General features: G+C 36.8%; 1 protein-coding gene across 5 annotated transcripts in view; it reads left to right on the forward strand.

The window, feature by feature from the left end:
* GABPB1 (GA binding protein transcription factor beta subunit 1) overlaps nt 1-13681 on the forward strand; it is a 50027-nt gene extending 36346 nt beyond the window's left edge. For 2 of the 5 annotated variants that reach the window (XM_019533670.1, XM_019533672.1), the window contains exons 7-10: nt 192-380; nt 1865-1980; nt 2950-2967; nt 11886-13681. In XM_019533670.1, coding sequence (XP_019389215.1) covers nt 192-380; nt 1865-1980; nt 2950-2967; nt 11886-12038 — 476 coding nt within the window. In that variant the 3' untranslated portion in view covers nt 12039-13681. The remainder of the gene's footprint in view (nt 1-191; nt 381-1864; nt 1981-2949; nt 2968-11885) is intronic. The other 3 variants (XM_019533671.1, XM_019533673.1, XM_019533674.1) reach the window with 3 other exon arrangements.
* Nucleotides 13682-16305: the final 2624 nt, after the last annotated feature.

Consider the following 16305-nt stretch of genomic DNA (forward strand, 5'->3'; position numbering starts at 1 on the left):
TTGGTTTTTTGGTTTGTTATTTTTTTTATTTTTTTAGGGAGCCTGTTAAAAGTGCAGAACCTACCCTAAATCGCGGTTTCCACACAAACCGGTCAGTCACGATTTCAGTAGGTCCCTAGCTATAGCCAGTTAAAATCAAAGTCACAATTTGTGTATTAGAAATGTCTTGACCTCCCTGACACTTTTGTTAACAGTTGTGGCCACAGAAGAAGTTGTGACTGCTGAATCAGTGGATGGTGCAATCCAGCAAGTCGTCAGTTCTGGAGGTCAACAAGTTATTACTATAGTTACCGATGGCATTCAGCTTGGTAACCTCCATTCCATTCCAACGAGCGGAATAGGTCAGCCAATCATTGTGACTATGCCAGATGGGCAGCAAGGTGAGTAGAAACAGGAGAGCTCAGCATGAGCTTACAGGACCGCTTCAATTTAAAATCAGGATAATGTGTGATATATACATGAGTTTGTTTTATTCATTAAATTAGCACCGGAAGTTTCTGTGGGAATCTAATTATTCCTCTAAGTCCACTGTAGAAGACTGAGGTGTCTTTTGAATTACATTTTTCTATAGACCTGTATTTAAAGTGCACTAAAATGGATCTAAATTTGATTTTTGTATAAAAAAAACAACAAATTCACATTCTATAACCAATGAGATCGGAGAATATAGATGCACTGAGAAAGAGGAGAGAGAAAGAAATTAAAATGTCAGGAAGAGGAAAAGGAAATGGGGTAATTTTCTGACTTATCTCCAACAACCAGTCTGTATGAAAAATAGAAAGCATGTGGCACAGTGGGACTGTCGGTAGCTAGGATCCTAACTCGCTGGACCTACTGCAGGTTTTGAGGGCTACAGGCAGCGGCATTTGTAAGTTGTACAGGTGTGCTTTGTCAGAGCCCCCTTAGAATATCAGTGTACATCCAATTTTGGAGAATGGACTGGGTAAAGAGAGAGAGCAGATCTGGTAACTACCTCATTTGTCCCCATTGGAGCATGTGTACATTTGCCCTTGGGAGCTACATCTGCTGAGTCTGCTGTCTTGGTTCTGAACTCTTGTGCAAATGCTTCTGCAGTTGCCAACCCTTAGGGAGAAGTCTCTTTCCTAGCTTCCCAGCACCAGGCTCCTCTGTAGGGACCCTCAGTGCAGAGCCTTGTTTCAGAAAGCTACCCAGGATTTGGTACACAGTATATGGTCTATGAAGACAAAAATGTGGTACTTAAGAAGTCTTCATCTTTCCTGGAAGTAATTAAGCTGTTGTTTAGAATACTTACAACATTTAATGAATCCATGATAACCGTGAATTTAAGACAACTCCCCAAAGATTAAATTCTATGTATGGTAAACATATACATTTTTTATAGTTTTCCACGTATAGAATCGAAATTTTGAGTGATCATCTTAAATTTGTCCTCCGCAATGGGGTCCAAGGGTAGGGTCATGCTCTGTGCCCCAGGCTGGAGCAGGGATAGAGCCTACCAGTGCCAGAACAAGGGTGAGTGTGGCAGGGGTGGAGAGGGCTCAGGCAGGGGTTGGGGTAGAGGCTGCAGAAAATTGGAATCTGCCCGTAGCCTTGCAGGGGAAGGGAGAGATGCATAACCATAGCCACAACATGATATGTTGTGATTTCTAACGTAACAAAGTACTGTAGAAAATGCCATAAAAGTAGTTACAATTTTCAGTAAATACTTTATTGATGCCTTTATTGCAGATTTCCACCAAGCTATGTTTTTACCCCATTGGAAATCTGGCATTTGAGTTTACTCTTGAAAAGAGAAGTTCATATAATTAAATAATAATTTTATTTAATGTAAATACCATGCCTTGTCTTTATATTTATCTATGCAAATGTGTTTTGATTCAAGTATTAACAGTACCAGCAACAGACATTGCTGAAGAAACTGTGATCAGTGAAGAACCACCAGTCAAGAGGCAGTGCATTGAGATTGTTGAGAATCGTGTGGAGTCTGCAGAAATAGAAGTAAGGAGTCTATTACCTGATGTGTGTTAACCAGAGTTTTCAGAACTGAATACTATGGTATTTCTTGTTTTATAGCTAAGTTTCTGTTCTGCCACAGATTGAAAGTTCATGACCTAGTAACCGATTTGTATTTCCATCCCCTTTGTTTATATCATGATTTGTTTTACAAAGTTCTTATAGAGTAATCTAGTATAGTTTATAAGCACACCCTTTGTTCACCCTCCAAGTTGACTGTTTATGCACATAAAAATGTCACTTGTTTTCGTACTTGATAACTTTTTTTCTCATAATATCACTGTCTTTATTTTTAAAGCTAGATAGTTCATCATTGGTGATGACAGTTCCCTCCAATAATGAATGAGAATGTCATATCATCTGCCTGTTAAAGACCATTTGATTGTCTTGATTACTGAAAGTCATAGACTTTTTTTCCATTGATTACATTCAGATAAAAGTCTTAATGAGTAAAAAGTATGAAACAGTAAGATGCTATCTAAATGCCAATTTTTCATCATTTTTTGATTATGCAGCAATAATGCTAAAGCATTTATAAGCATCATCCAATACATTGAAATTATGTAAAAGTCCAATGTGCAAATGTTGAGAAATTTATTCTTTTTAGATTGTTTTTTAATTTAAGAACATTTTTTCTGCAATCCAGAATATCCCATGTTGCAGCCTTTTGACTTCCTACTCTCTCTTTGCTTTTAACTCGAATCAAAAGTCTGTGAACATTGCTACCTATCCTGATCAGGCTGTAAATATCAAATTATTTTGTCTTTGTGAATGCTGGAATATCTTGATTCTTTAAAGTTGTATTCTCAAAAATCTGTTAATCTGAATACTATTTTGTGCCTCATTGAATGCTATTTATTGTACAGTGTGTGGAAGGATACCTCATGCATGTCCAATAATTAAAATTAACATCTTTCCTCAATTATTTTCCTCTCCATATGATGTCGCATGAAGTGCCTTCAGCTTTTACAGGTGTGTGGTTATTACAAATTATCGTTACAGTTGAAATTTTCTTGCTGCTTTTTTTTCTTCCTTTTTTAATGTATGGCTGTTATAATAAAACTTATGTTCACAATTTTTAAACCTGCCTGAATTCTTCCTAAAAGGAAGTTTTACTTCCTTAATCTCGGAATGTTAACAGTTTTATTTGTCAGGTGACAAAAAATTCAGTGGTTAGGAAATAGATTGACTCACTTTTAAATGCCGTAGGTCAGTGTGACAGTTCCTTAAAGTTAGGCTGTAAAATTATGTATTTCAGACAAACTTCATTGTTACTAAAGAGCATTTTATTATAAACAAAACATTTAAATCAATTACTGTGTTTTCAGAAAAATTAAAGTTGGATACAGATTTAAGCCCTGATCATGAAATCAGTAGTGCATAGAGTGACTGCTTGTACAGAGTCCAGTTGACTTTGTGGAAGCTCATTATAGACATAGTGGTTTGATTGTGTGTATTTCTTGGCATGATTGGGACTTTCATTTGACAGTGTTCCTTTTAAGCTTTTTCAAGCTATAGCCATAACTCAGAAAGTGGTTAATATCTGAAACAAGAAAAAATGATAACATAATACATGAAGAGCAAAGCTTTCATAAGTTATTGACTTAAATGTTGTGCGCTGTTTTATCTTTCACTTCAGTGAGTTAGATATTTTATTTGCAAGGCACAGAATTATTTAAGGCTAAGAGCAACTTTCTTGAGCCACCATTAAACTTATTAGCACATATACATACTACGGACATTGTTTTAGAAATCTTTGTGAACCAAACTTCTATTGCTTCAAAACCAGAAATTTCCCTGGAAAAAGTTTGCAGGATTAGAGTTTTGATTTAGTTATGTCTGTTTGACTTGTAAGCTCTAACAAGAGCTTATGAAAGTCAAATTACCAGGAATAGGATTGATGTGGTCACACTTTTGTGAAAATAGTAACAAAAAGGGGTTATTACTTTTAATTTTAGAGTAGCTAATCAGCAGCAAGAAATTTAACTGTTACACAAACATTGTGTTATACAAACATTTTCACTCAACAATGTATAGAAATTCATATTCATCATTGAGGTTGACTGCATCCTTTCCCATATTGCATATAAACGCATGCATTAAAGACACCAGCAAAAAGAGTGATCATTTCATAAAACTATTTTACATTTAATTTATTCATAAATTGTGTTTGTCTTTAGAAGGTCACATTCCTGCTTTTTCCTACAGTTAAAAATAATTTAGGGTTGGATAACTTGAACTATAAGCAGAATTACTAGTATTCCGTATAGTGATATCTAACATTAGCTGAAAAATGTCAATTAAACAGGAAGAGTTGTTAGTGAGAGTGCAGCTGCATGTTTAATCGACTAGTATTTGCATTGGATTCTCTTTTAACATGTAGTCAGACTTCAGACGAATAAAACATTTGGAATCAGAGAATTTAAGATCAGGATTATAGTGAGACCAGAAATTTTGGCAATACTAGCAGAATGTATTTCTGCTTATAAAGCCACTCCCATCCATATCTGTTATAGCCTCTATAACGCAGTTCTTACTGCTTTTCAATTCCCTGTTCTCTTGTCTCTGATAGCTTTGTACTGTTCTCTGTTGATACAGTTTTTCCTCCACCTACCCAGTCTTATGAGATCTTCTCACTTAAGATCTCATAAGGTCTTTCTCCAGAAGTTGGTTTTTTTCACATTAGTTTTTTGCAAACCACTGTCATTTATTTGCAACCATAGCCAGCTGCCTTTATGGTCTGGCATCATGTAATTGGACTAGTCATCTGCTATGAGTTGTTCCATCTTTAGCAGCCATGTAGATTTAAGCAATTCTGCTTCCTTGCCAAAAGAAACAGATCTTTGTACTAGATTAATATGGCCCCCAGCACTTTGTCCTTTCTCAAGAGGGAAGGGTTTTTTTTACAATACAGCAGAATCAAGTTCAGGAATTGCAACAGTTCTTCGCTCAGCTTTAAGACTGTTTCCTTTAGTGTCACCCCAGAGATCTTCAGCTTCTCTTCCTACAATCTCCAAAATCTGCAGGTTTCTCCTAGTCCATAGGCTGTGCTTGTCAGCTCTTCCTTGTCTATGTAAATATCCTAGAGAGAGACAACACCATCTGATATTTTGACTTTGTATAGGCTTTTAAATTTAGAGGTTCATATGTATCTGAAAGAAACCACTGCCCTGGTTCTTCCTTTTAAGGCACTGCTGTCCAGTTGAGAGACATTTCCCCCCCATGCTGATCTGGTTTCCTTCTCTGCTTCCTCTTCTACTGCTTTATTACTCCCCAACACAGCCAAGTTGCTAAGGTATAATAAGGCTTTATTCCTAATTTAGAGAAGCATTCATAAGATTCAAGCCACCTGGGATCCTAATTTTCTGACTTTGTAGACGTACTTATTCTCCCAACCTCTGAAAAATACCCAGGTTATAAAGTACAATATTAATCTTTTAAACCCTAAATCTTTCTTCGCATGGATATGTACCTGCTTGATGGCATGTTTCTGTGGGGCATTTTGAATATGAAGTAGTTCAGATCTTCTTCCTCTGTATTCAAAACCAGTAACAGTATTCCTCAGTCTGATTTGCTATTTGTTTCCTAAAATGTTGGCTAATTTGTACACTACTTAATTTAGGAAGATTTTTCAAATCGTCTCCCCTTCTCTCCAGACCACAACAGTTGCCATCTTTCAGTGGTGGGGTGTACATTTGCTTATAATTATGTCAGGGGGTCTGGTCTGTGTGAGAAATTAAGAGGAACATCTGTGTGCTCAACCTAAAGCCAGTGAGTATTTAACACAGGCCATTTAACATTTTCTGCCTTCACTGTATTTCAGCAATACAGAAAGGGCTTGTCTTCACTCAGACAGTTATACTTGTGTTATTGCATTCAAGTGAGAGTGAACATGCAAGAGAGCATCTTTGCTACACAGGGTGATTGCAGAAGCATCTGATGAGCTGTTTTAACTCAAGCTGCTGCATCCCAGCTACCTTAGTAGCTCAAGTGTCTGCAGCACTACAGCACCAGCCCATCCTCAACAAACTCATGCAAGCTTAAAACACCACATAATTTGAGTGGGGGATCTTTTGTATGTGAATAAGAATCCAGGTCTGGGGCAGCACTCAAATTACTGGTACATGTTGTATTCACAGTGCACACTCAATATGAAGACCAAATCATAGAATGTAACTACGGTACTTCAGTTGCTTATAGAAAGCAGTGGGGTGGTTCTGTAGTTCTCACCTCTTTATTTCAGCCAACTACAAGGGAAAATGGCTCAAAAAGAACAGCCATTCAGCAGACTGAATTTTTGGAAACTGAACTCTGTATTTGAAAATGGGGTTCTTAATCATGAACATTTGCTTACTGGATAAGAGATCAAGAACAGTTTGTACAAAGCATGGAGATGCCCATTTTTGAGGGTAAGTGCTCCGTCTTTCATCTAGATCGGGTCTGGCGGTAGAGTTTTTCTCATTCTCTTGTAGCAAGAATGGTTGTCAAAAATCAAGAGCAATCAAGCAGAGAAGGATGGTATTTTGCCAGAGAAGGACCCTAAAAACTTCATAAAATAGTCAGGCCCGTAGCTTCTTTCTCTCATCCATCAGGGGTCTGCTGTATTGGTGTCTAGTCACTTTCTTCCCTGAGTCTCAGTTTTACCATCTGTAAAAATGTCAATGGTAGTACTGGCCACTGCATTAAAATATTTTGAGACCTAGATATGAAAAGCACTATACAAGAGTGTAATGGCATCATTATTACTTACTTGAATCTAACCAGGTTAAACTTAACAGCCAAAAGGTTAGTGGTATGGTACTTTGATTGCTGTTCTTGGGTAAGATGTACTGCGCCAGCCTTGAACATTTTAATTTGTTTAAGCCTTTCGTCGGAAGGATTCTTCTATTGGTGTGAGTCTCAGAAATTTCAGCCACCACAAGCATCCATCAGTTCCATCTTTGAATTCCTATTGAATGATTTTCAGTATGGGCCTTAATACTGGTTTGTAGGTCCAAGTGTCTGTCCTTACAGCCATAAACCTGATGAAATGTTTTCCCACTTTTTGTACGTTCCTCATATCTACATCCACAAAGTAGTGAGTTGTTTGCTGGACAGTGCATGATGGTTTGTTGGAGCTTGAACCTTGGTTCTTTACCCAACCTCTTTTCAAATCCAAGAAAAAATTGTCCTTATTTCATAGCAATTAAAGTTACATGACTTATTATAACTTTTGTAAGTGTGATTTACTCTGAATCTTTTCTGACAGTAGTTTTCTCTAGTTCTTCAGAAATAATATGTTGTGGAGTTAACATCCAAGGACTGTTCTCTGTGTTCTCTTAAAAATTCTGTTCCTTTGGCTCCATTGGTGTTCTTCCCAAAGAGGTGATCCCGTTTCCTTCAGTACTATTAAACCAAAGCAGAAGCCAGGCAATGACTTTTTTAAGAAGTCTTCTCCACCAGGAATGTCTGCACATTTTATAAGAATTCTGGTATCTTCATGGAAGAAAAGAATTTAATGAAGAAATCTACTTATGCAAAATAGAGGTGGTGAATTCCATAAAGGCTTCCTTTGTTATAGGTTCCTGCAAATAGCCTTTTCCCTTTGTATTAATTTACATTTTTTTCAGTGTGTGTGTACTTGTTAGCTGGCTAGTTTTCCAGCACCCTCCCTTTCTGTTTCTTACTTGCTAATTCCCAGAAGTGGCTCCAGGTTGAAATTTAAACACTTTGTAACATCAGACAAACTTCCTTCCAATTGTCTGATAGAATGGCCATGCAACAGTTGGGATGAGTTTTCTGTGCTGCAATTCTTCTGAGTCTAAGTTTTGGAAGGAAGCCGTAAATAATATAATGTAATAATTAGACTTGCTTTTAGTCACAGCCAGTGTCAGAGAAAATTTTTGTGTGGTGAAAAGCAAGGAATTATCATTTAATATGCAGAGCTTCCTATTGTATGCACTCAGTGGGCATGTCTACACGTGCATATTTAATATACATTGGCCTGATTTAGGGCATATTAAGGGCATGTGTCAGGGGTGGGCAATTATTTTGGGCAAAGTGCTGCTTACTGAGTTTCTGCAAGCCATTGAGGGCAGCATGACAGGAAGCCAGGGGCAGCTAAATATTAATTTTCTAAAATTTTTAGGGGCCCCGTGGGCTGGATAGAGTGGCCTGGCAAGCTGCATTTTGCTCACCACTGGTCTACATGTACAAACCCTTAATGTGCTTTAAAAATAGTGATTTAAGCCTATTCAAGCCTAAAGCAGGTATCAAATTTATGCACAAATAGTTAAATCACATTAGCGAATGTGTAGACGTGCAAATGCACATTAACGCAGCGTGTGTCCATTGACTTGGGACTAACTATAGTCCCAAGCCAGTCTGCACACCCGTGCTAATGCACGTTAGCGCGTGCACATGTGCCTAAATTGCCTTAATGTGCATTATGCTAATGTACATTAAGTTTAGGCACATGTAAACGCATGTGTAGACATGCCCAGTATGTAACTTATGTTTCCAATGTTTGCATATGTATACAGTAGTAAAGTAACACTAAAATTCAGGTGTGCACTTCAGAAAATCTCTGTTATAATTTAAACAGTAGAAAAAGCTGCATAGTTTTCAGATTCTGAAGCTCCTTATTTTGAAACACAAAATGAGCTCTGTTTCATTGAATAGCTCATGCATGTAATTTTAGGTAAGACATGGATATTTATTGTACAAAAAGTCCCATTTTCTAAATAAGAAGTGGAGAGAAGGAGCCTCAAATTTCTGAGCACTAGAGTTTTGAGATTTTTATGCCACAGGAGTAAATTCCACATTATTGTTTCTGTGGAGCACTCATATCCTTGAAACCATATGAAACAAAACATTAACTTTAAGCTTTATTTTCAGCTGTGTTTAACATCATTAAACTTAATTTAAAACTAGCTGTAGTCTACTATTCACTTTACTATTTTTGATGGCAAACTCTTCTGAATCTTTTTAGTAAAACCTCTCATTTTTCTTGCTGTAAGATGCTGATACTAGCACTGATCAGATTGCCCATGTCCTTGTTAAATCTTTAACATATATGATGCCTGACTGTGGGTATAACAAGCACTAGGAACAATAGGAATTGGAAGGAAGGCTTAGTGTGCAGTGTCCTCCATTTTTAGGGACCAATTGTGAAAATGCAGGATTATTGAGCAGCTGAAGAATTACTGAGGAAAAAATGCTGTTCCATTAACTATTTGAGGTATGAAGTGGGAATGAAGTAGTGAACCAATAGTAAACCAATAGGATGAAGAAAGAAGTATCTCAGTAAATTGCCATTCTGTTTGGTAGAAGGTAGTAGGCTAGTTACATCCTCTAGCTGCCCCCTTTCTGCTGCTACTTAGTGATGAAAGTAGAAAGAGTAATTGACTCAGAAACTGGCTTACCCATACAAATATGATGCATTTACTTCAATAAGGTGGTGTTCAGGTGAAGATCAAAACACAGCTATTTTCCAAGGCAATCAGCTTTTCAAGAGGGCACAGTATATAACTGCTCTTCTGAATCAAACAAGATGGTAACCTCTGTATCACTAATGGTTTGGTACAATAGAAATCTGTTCAAGCATGTTCCCTAGGATACAAGAAATATTCCCAGCTTTGAAATGCAGGGTCTCACTTCATCTTGGAACCTTTCTATGACATCAGACCCAAATTTAGCAAGTGCAAGCTATGTCTGCCAACTGGTCTACAACATGTAGCCATAACTCACTTTGTACAAATTTATGAAATATATCTAGCCTAACAGTTGTTAAGTCATAAAAGTACAGTGTCCTTTGGGGTGGGACAGGAGAGGGTAAGGCTATCTTCTAAACTAACTGGACTATGCAGTTAGAGACTGCACACTATTGCACAGATGACCGTGATTTGAAATACTTAAGTTATACCATCCAGTTGGCTAGATAAAAATTAAGAGTTTCTGTTTCTATTTAAGTTGGTAGGAATTTGAGTTCCCATTGATGCAAATCAGTTATTGTAATAGAGCATTTTTCTGTTGCAATAGAAGTTAATTACCAGGCCTCAGCCTTCATCTCTCACCCTCATTTAGCATTAAAACGTGCTTTGTAGCTATAATAGGTAACAGCATTCTGTCCTAATTTGACAACATCCTATTCTAATTCAACTGCTTATATAAACAAAGTGCTGTCAAATGCACAAGCTGAAAAAAAGAGAATTATTACATTTCTTGTTTAATCTCTTTTAGTCACCAGCATCTTTGGTAGCAATGCTAGGCACAATCTGTACAAAATATAATAGGTTAAAAAGTATTACAGTGCCCCTTTTCAGCTTTTACAGATTAAAAATATACTTCTAGTTGGCTGGCTGAAAAGCAGCCATTACTTCCTTAAAACACAGCTTTCATTACTTACTCAGAACATGCACACAGTCAGAGTACCATTGTATTTGATTTCTAGTACTGGTATTTTGAAAGTATCTAAAAGTCATGTTATGGGGTTCTAGGTTGGCTGTATCTAACTGATCTCTGAATCCTATATGCTCAGTTTACAAGTAAAAAGGAGTTTTGCTATTAGCTTGACTTTCAGATTCCAGGTTGTTCTTTTTGCTTAATGCCTCATAACTGGGAATAAATCTTCTATCTTACAACGGCAACTCTGCATGTGCACGGATGCAGCTGCTTGATTGGGACCTGGTTAACAGTTTGTGGATGATCGAACAAGGAGAGTCAGGTGGAATGGCTCAGCAGTAAAAACAGGAGTAGGAAATAACAAAAGCCTGAAAGGAGCAACTACGGCTTTGAGTACACAATAGAGATATCAAATAAGGTGTCTATTCTGGAATTGACCACATTTTAATCAGTTAGTGTGATTAGAATCTGGAGTATTAAAATCAGTGTTACTTTAGAATATAATGAATAACAATGTCCTCATCCTCCTCATCATTATTATAGAAATGTGAAATCATTATTGTGGGATTTCTCCTCATTTCACACACACACAAAAAAACCTCTGCTCCGGTTAAAAAAAGTATACATAGTGGTGTCCTTTTCAGGGTTTTCCTCTTCTAGAACATTATAAAAGCAACCAGAGTGGCCTCCTACCTTTTATCCAGCTGACTTGCAGAAAAATATATTTCCCTCCTTATAACATGCATACCTCAAGCTGAAGGAAAGCTGTTTCTCCTAAGGGTGTATTACAGAACAGTGAAAATGAGACAGTGTAAAGTATCCAGTAGTAGGAGTCTCATTCAGAATCAGTCCTGGTGGCCTGTGTTTCTCATGCAGGCTTCAGTTATCACCTAGGGATTCTTTAAAAAAATACAGAATTGATTCCATCACAGTAGGAGGTCTGGACTCTGATTCTTAGGCACCCAGATTCAGGTAACAGCCACTGATTACCATGGGAGTTTCTGTTATCCTGATGGGGAGAATTGAGTCCTAAAAACTTTATTTTCACACTGGTGCATCCTCTGTAATTGTATACATGTAGATAGTGAGATAGGTAGGCTTGAAAACTGATTTTTAAGAGGTTTAAATTCATTTCTTTCTTTTTTAATCACCTGTCTCTTGAAAACCTCTAGGTCCGATATCTGTCCTCAACATGCAAGAAGTTTTCCAAAAAAAATTTTCCCCCATGGGAAAATACTATAAAACAGATTATTATAGGGGATCTTCATTAGTATATTTGAATGTGAAGTCTCATGAGCCACTACCTGGCCCAGTTAAGCATGGTTTACGTACACAATAGTGTTGCAGTGGGAGGTCTACCTAGGAAACAAGTGCAGGACTCTAACCACAGAAGATGTCTTGGGGCACTGAGCACAGCCAGTGTGTTGCACCAAAAATGACAGATCTGCCATTTTAATTTGCCCTTGGCATGCATTTGATAAAATCTTGCTGTATTCTGTTTTTAATAGGAGAGAGAAACTCTACAGAAACAGTTGGATGAGGCAAATCGAGAAGCACAAAAGTATCGCCAGCAGCTTCTAAAAAAAGAGCAAGAAGCAGAGGCCTACCGGCAGAAATTAGAGGCAATGACACGCCTCCAGACTAATAAAGAAGCTGTTTGAATATCAAAATGGACACACTGCAAAGTCTGTTACTTTCAGTCAAGAAAACTGCAGTACAATCTTGAACTGTACTCTGGATAGGTGCAGAAATGAGATTACCTGATAAAGAAGATGCTACACATTGATAACTGGACTTAAGCCATGAGCTCTGCTGATTTGTAACATAAAAACTCTGAATTTAGAAATTGTGAAAAGTATTTAAAATTAAATACTGTAAATAGTTGTTTTTTTTACAGTTCCAAAATGAGTTGATAAATCTTTTTGAAGGGATCCAGAAACACAAGAAGCCAATGTTTTTGTGAAATTTTTGATTTTAGTATGAATCTAATTTCTGAAAAACAGAACAGTTTTAAGGGTGATATTGCTGATTTAGGATGAAAACTTGAAAATGAATTATGTGACAAAATGAATAGTTATTTCTATAAGGTAACAACATAAACCTCTATCTGAATAAGACATTTCCTGGTGGAAATCTTTGTACAGCTTTAAGTAGTTGTCTCAGTTTATCTGAAAACTCCTTTTTTTTAGAAAGTGAAATTTTTATATTTAATTTCAGATATATCCGAGTAGATTTACATGTATATGAAGCTAATATTTTTTAAACTTTTCAGTTTGTACATATTCTGCATGTTTTTATAATTTCTATCCATATATCCTGCATAGGTATTTTTCAGCAAACAGAAGAAAAATAATGAGAAACATGTTTAGCCCTAGGGGTCATTTGAAGTAAGCAAGCTAGCAGCCAGTTTTATTGTGAATGATATATTTCTTGAAAGAATGTATTTTGTGAAAATAAATCTTAATTTACTCAATACAGACCATTTAACTTTCTGATAGTGGAAGCGTTGACACTTCATTTCTGTGAATCTCATATCTTTCATGAGCAAACTTTTAAAGTACAGAAATATGAAAGAATGTTTCCACTAGACAACAAATAGCAGCTTCTTTTTTTTTAAATATTCTTTTCTGTTTCCGTGGTAAACTTGCTGTTACCTCAGTGATATATTTTACAGACAAACTTTTCATTTAAATTATGCAATCGGATGGGAAAGTTTTGTGTTGTAGTGATGCTTTTCTTACCTAGCATCATTGCTCTTCACTGTGATATTGTGTTTGTGTCTGCTGGTGCAGTGATTTCTTCTATTATACTCGGCATTTATATATTGCTTTTTCACCTTCAAAACACTGTAAAATTGTTGCAGAATTTATCCTTACTATATGCCTGAGGCAGGTAAGTAAGTGTTCTTGTCCCAATTTTACAGCCATCTTAAGTGGGACTCTCAGAGAGATTTTAAGTTACTTGCCCAGGGCCACCTGAATTAGTGGCAGACTCAAGAATTGAACTTGGGGCTTCTGGCTCCTAGTTCTGTGTTTAGACTCTGCTGCCTTAAGACTATTCAGTGCTGTTATGACATTAGCCTTTGAACTAATGTGCAGATCTCTTTTTCCTTTTTTTTTTGTAAAGTATAACTTGTCTTTTATTTGTGCTTTGCTTTTGTCTTTCCACGTTTCACAGCTTTTATTAAATTGTTTATTGAAACATAAAATGTCTAGTTTACCTATACTGTATTCAAATGAATTGCCCTTAAAACTGTACTCTGGACTACTTTTTCTATTTTACAATTAAATATCTTTTCCACATATACAGTGTAGACTTGATTCTCTTTGAATTGTTTTGTATATGAATTAGGGCTGAATTTTTATCATGATTTTGAAAAATATGTGCCAGAAATGTTGTGGGGGAGGGGTAGCCTGGGGGCAGAGGATGGGGACAGTGAGAGAGAAATTGGGAGGAGAATTGAATTTGTGAAATGCAAATCCTTCGTGAGAAAAATCTCTATCCTATATTCTACAAGGGCATTAATAGAGCAGAAACATCTATAAGAAAATCTAACTGCTCTTTAGAAGCATTTAAAATATATCGTATCTAATGCAAATAATTTTTACATAGATTTCACAAAGAAAAGGTTCCTCATTTTTTGACAAAATGCATTGTGCAATATTTCTGCAGTCTTTGGGCCTGCACATAGATCCAACCCTTTCAGTGAACTGAACTCAGCTACCAGTATGCAGATCTCTGGGGATTGGTGCTATAGAAAGTAAGCATTTGTTAACAGCACTTATAATATCAGTGCTATGCCTGTGTAAACTAACAGAAGAGTTCTGCTCTGTTTTTGTACTGTCACTGTGTTGCATCATTAGTGGTGCATTGCTGTGCTGTTTTTGGTCAGAGTTAATCTTTAAGAAAGGGCTCAAAAGACTAACTTGATCAAACTCTATTAGTTTATTGCTTCAGGCTCTAATCAAGCAATCGGACCAGTTCAGAAGGAGTGATATAGCAACGGTCGTACTTGTAGAGCAAAGCAAGTTCATTGTGGGTTTTCTATAAACCAATATGTATACTTTACCTGTTGACAATATACATTTCAGCAGAATTTAGCCAGTGCCCTCTTGCTCATCTCATCAGCAGAAAGATGGAACTTTCATACCTGCAGGGAAGTGATACAGAGTCTTAATCGACAAATTCAACTACATTTTGCAATTGACACGTTTTCCGAGTATAGGTTATATGAGTGTCTCCTTATTCTGATAGACATCTTAAGTTTGCCATTTAAAAGCATTTCAATCCTTTTAAAATATTTTCTTTTACAATTTATTTTTTAACTTGTCTGCTGAAATGCATTGTGTTATGCTGTTGACCTTAGTAAAATTATTCCCAATTTACAGGCAGATAAGGGGAAAAAATTTAAGGGCATGAGCAAGTGAGGACATGTACTTATACTCTTCCATGGTTACTGCATATAGGCATGCCTGCAGTAAATGAAAAGTAATGCACAATACTTTAGGCCTTAGTGAAAGAGGAGTAAACCTTTCCGGATTAGATTAGATTACTATGCAGGAAGAGTGGCAAACACCGCAGAACTTCTGATAAATTGTGAAAAAATTTCTTCATTGTAGTTTGTTCCTGTGCCTATGTTCAAAGGCCTCGTTAGCTACAGCCTTGCATTATTTTTCTGGTTGTCTTTAATAGGAGGTTACACAGGTATAAATGAAGGCAGAATCTTTGTTCTTGCAGAGAGTGTGAGAGAGAGAAAGGGCGGTATAGGTTGTAGCTGTGTTGGTCTAAGGACATAGGTAGACAAGGTTCTTTGAGTAAATCTGTTATCTTTTCATAGACCACCTCAAATAGTTGGAAAAACTATTCTTTGTACGCTTTCGGGTATAAATCCCCTTCGTCAGGCTGAGGAAGTATCTGCAGTTGGTGTGTGTGCTGGTCCTGGATGGCAGGAACAGAATGCCAGGTTGGAATGAATGTAAACTGTTCATTCCATGCAGGAAGAGCACACACCAACTGCAGGTGCTTTCTCAGCCTGACAAAGGGTCTTTATACCCAAAAGCTTACAAAGCAGAATTTTTCCAACCATTTGAGTTGGTCTAATAAAATATATTAGATTTACCCAAAGAACCTTGTCTGCCTGGGAGAAAAAATGTGGTTTAATGTTCAGATCCAGGAGTGAGGTTGTTGGGTAGACGCTTAGAAAAGAAAATTTGTTTTTGCTCTGAATTTGATGAATATAATCTGAGAGCCATTGAGAAATTGCTATGTTGCTGGTTATACAAGAAATATTTCCTAGACTCTGCTTGGTGCATAAAAGATAGATATCTTGTGTGATTCTGTGTAGTGGTATACGCTATTTCAAATCCAAAATTGAGTTGTACATGTGACATTTTGGAATTTCTGAGAATTTGTAGGTGTTAATAGTTCTAGTAAAAAATGTAGGAACCAAGTATTCTAGTGAAAAGTTACTTACTGGTTAGGAATTGCTCTGAGTTGTTTCATGTTCAAAACAATGTTTCTGTTCTTACATCTTGTAAACATCCACAGAGTTGAATTCATGAAAATGCTTTGAAATGGTGATTTAAAAAAATCAGCTATAGCTTCTAAAGTGATCATGGAAATGTTCATGTCCATCTGGAGGATTTCCCAAGGCTTTGGCAACACAGCCCCATTTAGCAAACAACCAAAAAAGAATAGCTTTTCTATTCATACTGCTTCCTGTGAGCAAACATTCTGTCCCCCTTGGTTCGTAATGAAATCAATCTGAGTGCTGTGTAACTATAACAGAGCACTCTTGTTTACGTCCAGTAATATTTGCCCTTCACGTATTTCATTATCATCTATCTAACTTCTTCCAGTCCTGAACAAGACCTCCTATTTGTTCTCTCCTATGATGAATAAAAAAGCCTTGGCTCACAGGGTGTCACT

The sequence above is a fragment of the Crocodylus porosus genome, unplaced genomic scaffold, assembly GCF_001723895.1.
Source record: "Crocodylus porosus isolate Cpor-Errol unplaced genomic scaffold, CroPor_comp1, whole genome shotgun sequence".
Classification (NCBI taxonomy): Eukaryota; Metazoa; Chordata; order Crocodylia; family Crocodylidae; genus Crocodylus; species Crocodylus porosus.